The 17,038-nt window shown below is 35.1% G+C and overlaps 1 protein-coding gene across 1 annotated transcript; it reads left to right on the top strand.

Moving 5' to 3' along the window:
• Window positions 1-66: 66 nt before the first annotated feature.
• On the top strand, window positions 67-10,752 carry LOC120637561. The gene is made up of 3 exons (XM_039909398.1): window positions 67-1,575; window positions 3,971-4,073; window positions 9,237-10,752. The coding sequence occupies exons 1-3, from the start codon at window positions 95-97 to the stop codon at window positions 10,728-10,730; spliced, it is 3,078 nt and encodes a 1,025-aa protein (XP_039765332.1). The 5' UTR covers window positions 67-94; the 3' UTR covers window positions 10,731-10,752.
• Window positions 10,753-17,038: the final 6,286 nt, after the last annotated feature.

The raw sequence follows: 17,038 nt of genomic DNA, 5'->3' as shown, positions 1-17,038 counted from the left end.
CTAGATAAACACGCACTATATATAAGAACTTTGACTCGCTTTATGCAATATTAACTTGAACTCTCTGAAACACAGTTATTTCTTTACTTCCACAATGTTACTAGTTCTAATTTTGATCAGTATAGTTTTCATTTTTATTTATCTAAATGGAAAATACAACGAAAACTATTGGACAAAACGTGGCGTTACGTTTCACAAGAAAAATAAAGTTATGGGTGTCTTCTGGGATTTCCTGACCAAGCCCCGATCGTTTTTCGAACACCTCTACGATGTGTATAAAGAGTATCCAAACGAACCTGCAGTGGGTATAGGCTCTTTCTTTACCCCATGTTTGTACGTGCGAGATCCTCTTAATATTCAGCATGTCTTAGCATCAGATTTCAATTCGTTCTACCACAGAGGAATTGAGCCAAACGAAGGTGATGTGCTAGCAGAGACAGTTTTGTTTTTGAATGGGAAAAAATGGAAATTGGTACGACAGAGCATGACGCCATTGTTCACATCGACGAAACTTAAAAGTATGTACTACATAATAGATAAGAGTGCGCAGGACTTTATATCGTATTTGAACGAGAATCCCAAATTGCTGCAAAAAGACTCATTTGCAACACTTTCGATGTTCTGCAGTGCAGCGATTGGTGCAGCAGTTTTCGGTGTTACAACAAAGTCTATCTTCGACTCTCCTTTTCTTAAAGTAGCTCGCAGTGCACTTCAACCTACTCTTCAGCGCAACGCTAAATTCGCTATTTCTAACTTATCACCTGGATTATTCAAATTCCTGAATATTAAATTCTTTAAAGAATATGAAGATTTTTTTATAAGCGCAATTAAGAAGGTCGTTAGACAGAGAGAAAGTGAGGATGTTAAGAGACACGATTTTGCAGACATCTGCGTCTCCTTGCAAAGCGGTGGGAAACTTAAAGATCCAGAAACTGGGTACGAGTTGGACCCGACAGACGAGCTTCTAGCAGCCCAGGCGTTCTTCTTCTTCATTGCAGGCGTTGAGCCTACGGCCTCTGCAATTTTTGCTGCATTAGTTGAGCTAGGAAAATATTCGGAAATACAACGGAAACTTCACGAAGAAATAGATCAAACTTTTGAAGAAAATGGTGGCAAAATGACATACGATATTGTGGTAAATATGAAATATCTAGATATGGTGATGAATGAAGCCATGCGAATGCATCCTCCTATAGGTTTCCTAACGCGGAAATGCACTAAAGACACAGTACTGCCAAACGGAAACATTAAAGTCGAAAAGGGAACAAAGATTCTGACAGCAATATATGAGCTCCATCACGACCCAAAGTACTACCCAGATCCAGAGGTTTTCGACCCAGAAAGGTTTTCACGTGATAACAAAAACTCCACAATAGACATGACTTATATGCCTTTTGGTAAAGGGGGTAGAATTTGTGTGGGAATGAGGTACGCCCAATTGCAGGCGAAATCTGGGGTACTTTATTTATTACGTCATTTCTCTCTTAAAACTATAACGTATCAAGGAAAAAGCACGTATAGTAAAGAGCAAGTACAAGTAAGACTAAACAATGTTGATGTGGAATTCACCCCTAGGTTTTAATGTTTTAAAGAAGAAAATACGTAGGTTAGAAATAATTTTAATAAATATTGTTATAAAACTGCGAGAATATCAGAGTCAAAATATATTGCAATTAATTAAAAGCTTCTGTTTTATTGTTTAATAACCTAATTTAGATAGAAGAATAAAAGTTATTATTAAATTAAATTTATTTGTATCAAATATTTTTTTTGTAAGTACTAAAGTATTGTGCAGGCTTTAAGAACTTAGTAATTATTTCCTATGCGAGAGGAGTCCAGCCCCACTTAGTAATGTAGAGATGATTATAATGATGTCTCCACAGAATTTAGAACATGCAGAATTCATCAATTATCGCATGCAGTGCATTGTGTCCAAAAACAGTGAAAACGCCCCGAACACGTGTCATTTCACACCCACAGAATGTTGCTAGCTCACATCCTTTTTCCGTTTTATGGTAAACGTTTAGAACATGAGAGGTAAAATAATTACTGGTAAATGCTAAATGAAATGAAATGAATATACACTTTATCGTACACCTAACAGAATTAAATTATAAAACACTAAATATAACAAACAGGTACAATGGGCGGCCTTATCGCTAAAAAAACCATTTAAAAACGACAAACCGCCTGTTCGAGAAATACTACTAATGTATAGTGGTGGGTGGTTTTTGATGCTTCAGTATTTGACGTATAAACGGTTTCTGTGTGTTTTTAATTCTGTGGAGGTCTCAATAAACGGTGATATGATATATATACATATATATATATATGTAAAGAACTCTTTTCTCGAGTTCATATATCGAACCTTTTCTGAAAGTCACCAATGTTTTTACAGTGATAAGTGACATAAAGAAAAGGATGTTTAAGAAGAAACTATTTTGATTTTAAAGACCTGAAGTAAGGGCTTTAAATGTTGTTTCTTGTATTTTCACAGAAACGCAATATCGTCTTTATTTCAACTACCCATTGAAGGGAGTATTATAAACATTATTATATATATGTATATACATTTGTATCATATGTGTTTAATTTTGCCCAAGCTTTGTGTAGATCTGATGAAGATAGAGGTTGAGAGAGAGATGTGGTTGGAGATAGAGGACAGAACTCTTCAGCGGACAGCAGCAAACCCCTCATTTAAGGCTTAGCGATACTGAATACATAATTGCTGCCACATTTATGAGGACTTCAGTGCTAGGAATAAATAAAAAATTTCAGAAATGTTCTTCGTTTAACATATGAATTAACTAACAATGCGATTTCGATTCTTCCTCTAACGTTTACTATTCTTTGTAATACTTAGAAGGAGCTTAGACTGATCAGACAGTTTCTTTAAGATATTGTTACTATGTGAAATTACTTTATAAAAATTACACCAATTTTTTTTTATAAGAATACCAAATTTTAAATTTTTTTTAGAACTAAAACTAAATTGAATGCCACATCAAATAACAAAAACAAACGCAGACGAAGTCGCGGGCCACAGCTAGTACTATGATAAAAATACATATGATGATAATACTTAATATCTTTATAACTGATATTAATATATTAAGTAGCATAAAAATAGTGACATGAAAATCATGAAACTTAGATAAGCTATAAGTATTTATAAATGCACGATAATCGAAATTAATTTTGATCAAGAAGACTTATCTGTAGATTTTGTATAAAATAGAATTTGAAATCAATGTAATTTTTTTATATTTTTGTGATGAGAAATAAATGGCTTTTTTATTTTATTTATTTTTATATCGACATTCCATTGGTTTAATATTCATTGGTTTAATATTAGATCTTTAATAGATATCCATTAAATTAAAAAAAAACACCCCGACTTTCCATTTGGTTTACATTATTCTAATAGTCAAGTCCTTTCACCCATATTGAGGGAGTTGTAAAAAAATATGTAATCCGCCATTTTGTAGCGGCTGCCATCTTGGACCGGTATTCATAAAACATAGCTAAGATCACTTGACTAATTCCCCTTTAGAAAAACATAATCAAAATCTGTTCATTCGTTCGGGAATTATGATTAAAAATTAGTTCTTAGTAGATTTATAAAAAAAAGCGCACGCAAGAAGTAGTCTAATGTATCTGACGTCACCTTTGCAATCTTCCTAGGTATTTGTCCAAAGAGTCGGGTTGTCTTATTACCATACGACATATACAAAAATAGAGACATCCTTGTCAATAAAGAACGTTGTTAAGTGGATGGAACTAATTATTATGTTTCAGTAATTTAGTTTAATTGTTTCGTTTGCAATACAAAGTCCACGGCCGTATCACTAAATCTATATATGCCATTGGCGTCTTCATGCTGTTTTTTTTTCGAAAAAACTTCGAAATGGAGGTTATTATATCGATGGTATTTATTTGTTCTTTTTAATTGTGAATAATATGTCTTAAGACATGTTAGTCGAATTGAGTATTTGCAAAAACTAAAGAAGATCTCAAAAAAGATTGGTTGTATTCCACCACACTCGGTGGCGTGCACAAGGTATTCGGCCAGAGTATGAATGAAGAGTATACATGCTACATGCAGCGCTATTTAGGTAGGCAGTGATTTTGTGTATGTATGAAGTGCACGCCATTCATACATGCACAAAAGCACTGCCTAACTACTCCACTGGTCAATTGTAGATTGGTAGACTTTACAAGCCTTTGAGAGCAGAAAGACCTGGCATGTAGGTTTCTTCACGACGATTTGGCTGTTAAAGCAAATTATTAATAAATTATTCCTTAAACCTACCTACTACTAGCTACATAAAAATTAGAGTGTAGCCCTCCGAATGTGAGGCCGGCATTCTCGCCATTAAGCTATCTCTATCACCGCTTTACTAATTTAAATTATATATGCATTTGTATCTTTACATTTTGGTATTTATGTATCAACACTCTTGGCACTATCCCATTCTCTTGTTGTGAGTCCTATCTACAAAGGTTGCCTGTAAGAGATTGCTTGCGGCAATAGGGAATTAATTTCAAATTGGGTCTACCTTTTAGAAGTTACGACGAGTATAGAAATGCTAAAAAACAAGAAAAATGACGCGGGCCGCCCGGCCGCGTACGTATAATATAGTTTGAAAATAAAAGTGGACCCGGTAGGTGGCGCTAAAATTAGGTTATAGGTTTTTGTAAGATATTGAAACGGGTAATAACCGATTTGATGCAGACGTAGTTACGCCGCACAGCTTATATACTAGCTGTGCCGCGTGAAGTGGAAAGATTTTTTTCTTTGTTTATATGGGTATAAACTAGGCTAGGCTACGAAAGTATTGGACTGATTTTAAGTATTTCTTCGTTTAAAGAAACCTAAACTAAACTATCACGAAGGAACATAAGCTGCAATACATTTAAAAAAAATTGAGATCCTTAAGAAAATTGCAATAATGTCATTAATACATACAGATTAAGTACTACATAATTATAAACACCACGCTGGCCCAGTTCGGATTGGTGGACTCCGCACACCTTTGAAAGCATAATGTAGAACTCTCAGTAATTGATATTTTTCATTATTTAAAAAGCATATAAGTTAGAAAAGTTAGAGGTGCGTGCTGGGATTCGAACTCGGCCCCCCGAAAGTCAAGTCAAGCTTCTACCCACTGCGCTATCACAGCTTGTGCTGGTGGACAAAATAATTATATCTCCTGTCAGGGGATATTAACGGGGGATATAATTTTTGTCTCCTGCCTGCGTGGCAAATATATACTCGTAACACGGGTAAAACCATGAGGAGCAGCTCGTTATTTTATACTTTGCATGCTGTCTTCTAGAACGTGGATATGTACGATATTTGAATTTAAAATAGCTGCAATCTTGCATGTTAGATATTCAATAACCTGTAGCCTCTTTCAAAACCTCGAGTCATGCTTACAATTAAAAGTTAATACACTTTTGACATAAGATAATAACAAATTGATAATATAGATTAGCTTAAGAACAATACGATGACAAGGCAAATATTCGAACCGTTTAAAAAAAATGGAGTAGTTGTATTTCGCAACAAAATTATCATCATAAAAGTCAAAGTCAAAGTCAAATACTTCTTTAATCAAATAGTCCCACACGTTACATAAAAAAATTGTTATTTCCATCTCACCACCATGTGATAGTGAAATGATGGTGATAACTGCATTCGTAAACTTAAAAGTAAAGCTAAGAGCGTTTAAAACGCGCCCTCAACCAAGAAGAAATTAGAACAATCCGTGTGATCTTTTTTGTTATCACTATATCACCGTATCATATAAAACTGTTGTATCGTCATTCTTAGTCTTGGCTGGGCAGCCTCGTTCGGCTAAGTCTAGCAATTCAAAGGGGAAATAGCGCCAGCATTTTGGGTACCATGCCCATTAGTGAACAGTTAGACGACTTATATTTTGTATAAATATTAGATAATCTATGTTTGTAAATATTATGTGTTTACTAATTGGAATTACCTACTTACATATAGATGTTTACTGTTGAATAAAAAAATTAAAGTGTGTGTAACCTTTACGCGCGACTGAAGTAAAACCTTTATTATTATTTATTGAAGAAATACAGAAAACTCTGTAAGTAATATACCTGCGTGACAAGTAAATTACAGCACTAGCGGACCCGCGCGACTTCGTCCGCGAATGAGTCAACTTCAAAAAGTAATCGTGAAATCCGGTATACTTACTACATATTTCCGTTTGGCGTAACGTTTACCGTTCACGCATCGCACGCATCGGAATCTCTCAAAAAAGGTATTTTTTTGCAGTTTTTGCAAAATTTATCATTAATGATAGTAGCGTGATGTTGTATAGCCATAATTGTTACTACAAATCGAAAAAAGTCTTTAAAGTTTAATAAAACAGTCCGCGACAACATACGACTATTTTTGAAATCGACTCATTCGCGGACGTAGTCGCGCGGGTCCGCTAGTATTAAATAAAAAACGGTTTTGGACTCAGTATCGATTTTAAAGCATCCTCCGGTCAATATTTTCAAAATAAATTAAATGTACAGAAATCTTCCAGTTACAGATTTATTATAAATATAGATTACCTACGTTATGACCTTTCAATATCGCGGGTAAAACCGTGAGAAGCAGCTCGTTATTTTATACTTTGCATGTTGTCTTCTATAACGTGGATATGTACGATATTTAAATTTAAAATAGCTGCAATCTTGCATGTTGGATATTCAATAACCTGTAACCTATTTGAAAATCTCTAGTCATGCTTACAATTTAAAGTTAAATACACTACAAAAGTGATAATACAGATTGACTTAAGAGCAAAACAATGACAAAACAAATTATCGAAGTTTAAAAAATATTGAATATAGTGGACCCCCGGTAGTCCGACAAACATTTTGCAGGGCAGTGTCGAACTATCGAATTCGTCGGATTATAGAGTACTGCCTAAGACCCCCTATAGTCCGGATTTTTTTACAAAAGAGTACCTTGTAATCCGACCACAATAGTGATGGTGCGTACAAGTTGTAACTTGTTCAATCATGCTTAGCGAATACGTATTCAATAATAAATAATAGACCAAGTCGGATTACAGGGGGCGCCGGATTAGACAGGGGCCGGACTACCGCGGGTCCACTGTAGTTGTATTTCGCAACGTCAAAAAGTCAAAGTCAAAGTGAAAGTGACTGTGACTTTGACTTTGACTTTGACTTTGACTTTGACTTTACCGCGGGTCCACTGTAGTTGTATTTCGCAACAAAATTATCATGATGAATATCAAAGTCAAAGTCAAATATGCCCATAAATGGCGTACGTAACAAAAAAATATTGTTATTGCCAATAATAGTGCCATCATTTCACTACCACATGGTCAAGTCCCTCCCTCTCTCGTATAAGAGAGAGGACCTCGTCATCATCACATCAACCTATTTTTTATATTTCATATTGCTTATTGCAACTTTTTTAATTTGAATTAAATAAAAAGAAAGAAAGTATTCATTTCATACTCCCATCATAACTCGCATTCCCTCTCTCCTATAAGAGAGTAGACCTCATCATCATCTCAACCCATTACCGGCCAACTATAGGTCGGTTTTTACTACTACGGTCCTCCTTCCCCAATGAGAAAGATTCAGGCCGTAGTCCACCACGCTGGTCCAGTGTGGATGGGTGGACTCTACACGCCTTTGAAAACTTTACGGGAAACTCTTAGGCATGCAGGTTGCCTCACGATGTTTTCCTTCATCGTGCTATGTGGTAGTGAGATGGTGGCACACACTATCGGGGGGCCGAGTTCGAATCCCAGCACGCACCTCGAACTTTCTTGAGTTATGTGCGTTTTGAGCAATTAAAATATCACATGCTTCAATGATGTAGTAGTAAGAAACGTGTAGTCTGTTTTGGCCCTACGAGTTAGCCCTTGACTGTAATCTCACCTGGTGGTAAGTGATGATGCAGTCTAAGGTGGTAACGAGCTAATCTGTTTTAGTTGTGGCAATTATACTAGTCTCAAATCTTTAACCGGTTTCTATGCGGCATCGTACCGGAACGGTAAATCGCTTGGCAGCAACACCCTACTGACATCTTTGACAACAAAGAACTTAAAAAAACAAGAAATAATTTAAAAAATATAAATTCCTGAACTACCGGGGATGGAACTTGATACCTACCACAGCATTCACCATTACGCCAGAGAGGACGTTAGAAAATCTTTGACTATTCAAATATGTTTCATAACATTATTTAAACTTATGCAATGCAGGGATCATATTGTGATAAAAGCTTAGGTATAAACAAACCCACGCAATAGGTATTTATGTACTTTATCCAGAAGATAAGACGAAAATAAAGTAATATTGTTTCCTGTATATAAAAATATCATAGTACATTACGATACTAGTGTGGTAATTTAATACTTACACTCGAGGCAATATTACGAGCGCGACTAATGATCAATATGATATTTTCAAAAACAAAGTTGTTTTGGAATCAACAAATAGTTATGTCGCTTTTTATGACAGAACTCGTCGTAATTGTTTCTGCAGCCGTGCATTGCTGTGTTTTTAAATCGATGGTTTCCCGTCAATAATTACTATAAAAAATATTCTAATAATAAAAGAAATAAATGTTGGCCATTTTATTATTCTCTTAGCACACTGAAAACATTATCAAATATTTATTTATTTATGGTGTGAAGTTTTTATTTACTCGCCGGAGTCGTTTTCAAGATGCGAGGTCGACGACATTATTAAAAAAATGAATTATAAAGCGTTGTTAACTGCTTATAATTAGAAATTATTAAATTTTTATGTAAATTGATAATAATTAGCAAATTATTTTCTTAAGAAAATGTGTAAAAACTCTTAATTGGTAGCGTAAAATATGTCTACATATATATAACTTGCAATGAGGTACTAACTTAACTCAATTGGCATACTTATTATAAAACACAAGTGTAGTAATATGAAATAAAACACGCTTGTTTTTACTCTCTTACATTATGAATCCTAAAGCAATCTAATAAAGTTAAAGTTACGAGCAAGTGTGATGAAAATATAAATAACCGAATAGTGCATGATAACAATGACTAATGAACTTTAACTGATAAGACATTTGGATAATGGAGCAATTAATTAAATGATTAATATTTTAAATACATATAAATACTACAGACAGTTTACGACAATATTATTGTTCCCTTAAATAGTCACGAAAGCACACCTATTTTAAGAAAATGTTGCTCGTTTTACTCTTTATTATAGTTGCAGTGCTAACTTTAATTTACATAAACGGACGATACAATGAAAGTTATTGGAGGAGACGTGGTGTAACTTTCCACAAGAAAAACAAAGTTACTGGAGTGTTTTGGGAATTCATGACAAAACGTCGAGCGTTATTTGAACATCTATGCGATATTTACAAAAAGTATCCCGACGAACCCGCAGTTGGTATTGGATCTTTCTTCACACCATCGCTATATGTACGAGACCCTGTAAATATTCAGCACGTTTTAACAACTGACTTTAATTCCTTCAATCATAGAGGTCTCGAGCCTAATGAAGACGATGTGCTAGCTGGTAGCATTTTGTTTTTGAACGGCAACAAATGGAAATTGCTTCGACAAAGCATGACCCCACTCTTCACGTCAACAAAACTGAAGAGCATGTACTATCTCATGGATAAAAGCGCCCAAGAATTTGTTAATCACCTCAAGGAAAACCCGAAGTTATTGAATGGTGATACATTCCATACACTGTCAACATTTTGCAGTGCTGCTATCGGTACTTCTATATTCGGAGTTACTACCAAATCTATCTTTGAATCCCCGTTCCTAGATGTTGCTAGGAAAGCAATGAATACTGGATTGATACGCAATATTAAATTCACTATTGGCAATTTAAGTGCTTCTCTATTCAGAATGCTGAATATCCAAATATTCAAAGAGTTTGAAAACTTTTTCATCACTGCAATTAAGCAGGTTATTAAGCAACGCAAGCTTGAGAATATAAAGAAGAATGACTTCGCAGACATCTGTGTAGCGTTACAAAATAATGGAAACTTGAAAGATACTAATACTGGATTTGAATTGGAGCCAACTGACGAGTTACTTTCCGCTCAAGCATTCTTCTTTCTGATCGCGGGTGTTGAGCCAACAGCTTCCGCAATGTTTGCTACGTTGATGGAAGTAGGACGATACCCAGAAGTTCAGGAACGCCTTCAAGAAGAAATCGACGAAGCATTCGACAAAAACGGCAAAGATATTTCATACGACGTTGTTGCCAATATGAACTATCTAGATAAAGTGATGTGCGAAGCTATGAGGCTGAATCCTCCTATTGGTTTCCTATCAAGGAAATGTATTAAAAATACTATTCTACCCACTGGAAATATTAAGGTTGATAAAGGCACTAATATAACAGTACCGGTCTATGAACTTCATCACGATCCAAAATATCACCGGGATCCGGAAACATTTAATCCAGAACGGTTTTCAGCTGAAAATAAGAAATCTATGTTGGACATAACTTACATGCCGTTTGGTAAGGGCAACAGAAATTGTGTGGGTATGAGATTCGCACAGTTGCAAGCAAAATCTGGTCTTGTTCATTTACTACGAAACTTTTCCATTAATACAAACGTACTAAAGGGTGGTGTTAAATATCGCAAAGATCAATTTCAAGTAAGAATAACTAATGTAGAAATTGAACTTATTCCTAGACGCTAAGTTTGTGCGAAAATGTTTATTTTATTATGAAACTTTAAATTATGGACTTAAAACAACACATTAAAAATAAACACATGTTGTTGATTGATACGTTAAGTGGATATATGAAATCATATATAACGTGTAACCGAATTACGAAATGATGTTAAAGGATGCTTACTTACTTATATATTGCATAAGTTATCATCCTGTAAAAATATTAAATAGAAAAAAGCATATTATTTTTCCATGAAAACGAATTCAAAACATTCTAAGTGTTTACTTGTGACAACCCTATTGAAGCGAAAAGACCGACACGCGCATTGTACCTACGCTACGGGACGCGTACCTAATAGAGTGACAGGAGTCACATGATTTTAATTTCAAATGTGATGTTAGAGCTGTATCTGATATCTTCCAGTAAACACCATGGCAGTAGGTTACTCAAAAACTATGAAGTTTTCAGTTTCACAGATAATTCTCAGAGACAGTAGGTATATAATATACCTCTAAAACATATTAACAAAGGTAAACGGTATACACAACTTATTATTAATTAAAAGGAATGTATTTTACATAATTCTAAAGGCACTGGGCTGATTTTTTGCCGAGAATAAACACGGCCAATGTATATTCAATAATGTCTATAAAAATAACTGTATTTAAATACAGAGACACATTAGCCTTCTGTATTTGGGTAAAACCAGCGTTAATGAAACTGCTACACAACTTTATTATTCGGAAATCCTTGGCTATGTAACTGTGCCATCGACGCACGAACCGAAGTACCGATTTTAATTCTTTTTTTTAATATCACACGTGTATAACTTCTGAGCCGATAATGAAATTAATAGGGGTTTCATTTTCGCCACCAAAATACTTAGGTAAATTTGATTTTCTCAGTGGGTAAATCAGTTTAAGGTTTTATTTTGTTAACTTAAGTTAAGTGTATATTTAAAAATACTTTGAATAGTTAAATATAAGATATTTTTAAATTTCTTTGACATATAATAAAGTTTTATATTGTATAAGTGAACAAATTACTTATATAATATAAAATTGTTTAGCTATCTATGATTTTGGTGTAAATATGATCAATATTTATATTTTAAAATAACTTAACAAAAAGTGTAAGAGAACAATCTAATTGACTTTTGCTTGTTTCGTTTACTTGCAATATATTATAATATTTTATTAGAATTCTCGATCAATATGTAAATAATAATCTCACAATATGTAATACTAAGTCAATTTCAACTCGACTAAGCACCCATATTGTGAATGAAATTTATGCTGTTTTTATTATTTTTTGATTTTATTACACTAAAATAACCCAAAATTCAATTTTTCTTTTAATTTGTCCATCATTATCCGTAGCCTGTAGACGTCCAACGGCAGGTAAGACACGGCACGTCTCTTATGGGAGCGACGATTTAAGAGCGACACGCTGCTCTAATGCTGGTTGGTGGGCTTTGACCCCTATTATCACAAGTAGGAGATAATAACCTGGCTTATAGTAGTTGTATCGGATTGAGCAAGCGGAGACTCAAAGGCTCGGTATTGCTTGAAATTAAACGCTTTTAAGTCCTTGTAAAGTTGTACAACTCAAAGGAAGCGTGGCTTGTGATATAGGTACTAAGATGACTGATGAATATTTTTATAAATATTATATATAAACACGTAAAATATACAGATAAACACCCAGACACTGAAAAACAAACTAGTAGCCTCGTTACCACCCTACCGACAAAGACGTGCCGCTAAGCGATTTAGTGTTCCGGTGCGATGTCGCGTAGAAACCTATTAGAGGGTATGACTTCCATACAGCATACTCCGTACCATCTTAGACTACATCATCACTTACTACCAGGTGAATATGCAGCCAAGGGCTAACCTGTAGAGGAATAAATAAAAATTAAAAAAAAACGTTACGTTATACACGTCGAGAGTAGCGAAACGATGTCCGCCAGGCATTGTGATTGGCAGATCGCTGCGTTCGAGAGGTCAAAATATCGCGTTACAACCAAGCTCATTCACAAAATTGATAAAGCAATTTTTCAATTTAAATTCTGTCAGATATAACAAGCGTTGTTAAGGTGCCTGCGGACTTGCTGGATTTATTACAGTGTTTTTGTTAGCTTTTATCACTTTTTGGTGCTGTCACGTTAAAGCACATTGGGACACACAATTGGGAGTCTTTACCGGTCCACTAAAGAACACAGGTCTCGTCCCACAATGAGAAGGGGTTAAGGCCTTAGTCCGCCACGCTGGCCTGCGGATTGGTGGACTCCACATACCTTTGAGAACATTATGTAGAACTTTCAGGCATGCAGGTTTTCACCGTCGAAGCAAGTGATAGTTTTAATTACTTAAAACGCACATAACTTAGAAAACGTTGAGGTACGTGCTGGGATTCAAACTCGGCCCCCCGAAAGTGAAGTTGAGCTCCTACGCGTCACTTGGGAGTCTTATTGTCAATAAAAATATCTGAAAAGAAGCTATTTTTTGTCTAAAACAGCTAGCAAGTAAATTTGTTTACGCAAATTGAGTTCCTTGTTTTGTTGAATTAAAATTTTATGTTTATAATTATTAATTAATTTTAATCTAATTTTTATTTTTATAATTATTGTGTATTGTTGTTTCCATTTATAACAAAGCCCAAAAGCGCAGCAGGCGGCGCCGTTGTGTCAGTTCAGTTGGACGCTCGAGCATAATGCAACGTTTGCGGCTAATTGCCATATTGTTTTGTTAACTAACACTTTCTTTTTTCTTTGTACCTATATCTAGCATAATAATTAAGCATGGCAATTAAGTAATTTATTATAATTAGGTAATTTATAAATATTATTAAATTAAAGTTTTTGGACCATTTAAGGTTTGAAAAATAAAATAAGCACATACTTCCATATCATGATTCCTAAATATTAAAAAAGGGCGTTAGGGATACTGTGGCTCAAAGAACATCGTGTAATGCCGCCAAATTGTATACGTGGTTGGTATTCTATTTTCTGTACTTCTGGGTGGTGTACAAATATATATATATATATATATACAATGTGTAACGAATTAAGAAATAATATTGGAGGATGCATAAGTATATTTCATAAGGAATCACCCTCTATCTTAATATATATAAATCTCCTGTCACGATGTTTGTCCGCGATGGACTCCTAAACTACTTAACCGATTTTAAATAAAATTGGCTCACCGTGAGCAGTCTGGTCCAACTTAAGAGGTAGGATATCTTAGATCTTTAATTATAGTCGCAATTTTATTTTATTGCAAATTATTTGTCACATGTTATATATATATATATATATATATATGTATGTATATATATACTACAATACTCACTTAAGGCTAAGCGATACTGAATACTTTAAAAACAAAATCAAACGCAGACGAAGTCGCGGGCAACAGCTAGTAAATATTAAATCAAAAGAAGCATATTTATTTTACCACACAAACGAATTTAAAATATTCTTAGTGTTTATTTATGACAACCCTATTGAAGATAAGAGACCGACACATGCATAGTAACGAATAGTACGCTACGCGACTCGTATTTTATAAAGTGACAGGAGTCACATGATTTTAATTTTGCGAGATGTTAGGGCTGTGTCTGATTTCTTTCAGTAAAAACTATGGCAATGGTTTACTCAAAAACTATTGGGTTTTCGGTTTCACAGATAAGTTTCAGAGACACTACATAATCCACCTCTGAAGTCTGTGGAGTATTATTTCGGTTATCATTTAAACGTTGCATATATATTTGTATGTTAATTGTACTTAAATGAGTCGCATACTGAATAACGCGGGATGCAAAATCTTAGTTCTAAGTTCCGTGGGAAAACAGAAATTCCACGTGAGCGATTATCACAAGGAATATTATTAACCGCAAATGTTACGAGTTAATTTATCATGTCTGTACCCTTACATTGACACGCTCGCGAACGTTTAGTTGCTGCCGAGTATCGAAACACCTGATCACCAGGGTAAAATGGAATTAAATTTCGAAAAAACATAAAAATTAATTCATAGTTAGTAACCATCAATTCATTATCCTACTTTGTTTTTGCGGCATATCTTTGTCGGTATGGGGTAACTAGCCTACCACCAGACAATCAGAAATTATAAATGTCTAAATTGCCTCCGCTGGAAACCGAACCTCGGACCTCCCACTTATAAGCGCACAGCGTCACAGCGCTCAACACTGAGCTACGGAGTTGAAACGTTCCTTTAATAGTCAAAAGTTTTTCACAATTCTACAGCTACTGATCTAGACAAAACGTTTGTAAAATAAAAAAAAATCAAAAGTGCACGCCTCATAATCTCATTCATTACAATAAAATTGAGATTATTTGTAAATAATAATCAAACTACATCTAATTATACCGTGAAAGTTAATAGGCTTCTATTCCTTAAAATACTGGAGCCTACAAAAAATAACCAACTCGATAATTGAAGAATTTTTCACTCGTCCGAACTTTTTAAACAACTTTTTAATTAGTTTAAATAATAAAAAGAGATTTAAAAATATCATGTGTGTTAAAAATAGTGTTTTTTCTCAACATTTGTCTATTTATATTCACTTATAAAAGCAATAAAGAATAAAAAAGTGACATTTTGAATTGGAGAATCACTCGGTGTGCGTAAACTGTAATACCCACCTCTACGCTTCGCTTATAAGGCGTGCAATTAGTAGAGAATGTGCAATTGTAAACCATGTGACATTCGATCAATTGTGCGCAGAGGCAGGGTATGCAATAAGTAACCAGATGATATACTATGAAAAAAATCTCCAGTACGTGTTATAAAAAACTTAACAGTCGGCATTGTAAAAAATTTTTTATATTATCCGCGTACCCTGTGCATACCCTCTATGCACGCCACTGATTGTGATATAACGGTTAATAGTGCTCCGCTACTCGAAAACGAGCGGACGAATCTCGAACTAAGGGTAAAGAGTTACGCTCTTGGAATTTCTGTGTGCACTGGAAACGCACCTACTCTTTAATGGGATAAAACTGGGTGATTGCAATTTTTATATCCTCATCAGACTATTAATGTCCCACTGGGTACCGACCTGACTCATCGGAGCGAGAGAACTAGAGCATTGACCCACCACGCTGCTCGAATATAGGTTTGTAAAGTAAAACTTTTATTACATCGTCTTTTTCGGCTGTATGTTGCATGTCGCGTGACGGTCGGCCGCGAAGTAGGGATAAAGTCACAGAGAGACCAATAGCGTATAGACTATCACTCATTAGTGCCAGTGCTCGGCCACCAGCACGATGGCGGGATGATATCGTCAAGGCAGCAAGAACTAGATGGCGACAGAAATTGGCTGACTATTGATGATGATTTTATGTATTTTTAACCACCTTACAAAAAGTACCACCGTAACTACACAATAATAAGTATTGCACGGGTTATGCTCGTCGGAATAAAGCTGATGATGAAGTGCCTAAATAGTTCTTTAGCAGCAACCTCAGCCATTAACGCCCCAGCTTCAGTACACATTTGGCTATTAAACATAGATCATTGCTAATCCAGCCGCTAAAAAGCGTTTTTAAGTGCTGCTATTGTGCTATTCTTTCCTCCATCTGACAAAGAGGAGGCAATATTCGCTGGAGGCAAGCGGCCCAGGACCGTGTATTGTGGAACTCCCTACAAAAGACATATGTCCAGCAGTGGACGTAGATTGATTGACATGATGATGATGACTGTGCTATTAAAAAGGTAATACGAAGTTACTATATGATGAGCACCGACTTAAAAATGTTGAAAGTTTGACACCTCATCCATACAACTATTTATAGTTACCTAAATAAAATAAATAACTATACTACGACAGTACACACATCGCCATCTAGCCCTAAAGAAAGCGTAGCTTGTATAAAACTAAGCTTTAAATTAAAATTTTAAAACCTCGTACAAGGTGCCAACTGAAAATCAACGCTGTATGCTCCCACTGGCGCATGCAGCATAATGCTGAGCTGGCACCTTTTTTCTAGTTTGTGCCACACATAACATATGTGGTGTTGTGAATATTGTAATGTGTGGCGCAATGTAAAAAATAAATGTTTCTTTCTTTCTTTCTTTCTATTATTGAATACTAAGGTAGCTGATGAATATTTTTATGAATATAATACTCATAACTCTTTATAATATATACAGATACCCACGCAAAAACATCCATGTTCATCTCACAAACATTTACCAGTTTTGGGCATCGAACATGGCATTGCGCCAACCGACTATCGGCTGTTGTATGGATGGGAGTCAAACTTTGAAGCTGTTTTAAAACCGCGTATTCTCGTTGTGAA

Source organism: Pararge aegeria, chromosome 4 (assembly GCF_905163445.1).
Source record: "Pararge aegeria chromosome 4, ilParAegt1.1, whole genome shotgun sequence".
Taxonomy (NCBI): Eukaryota; Metazoa; Arthropoda; class Insecta; order Lepidoptera; family Nymphalidae; genus Pararge; species Pararge aegeria.
The sequence above is the reverse complement of the archived record's forward strand: the minus strand, read 5'-3'. Positions and strand labels throughout refer to the sequence as shown.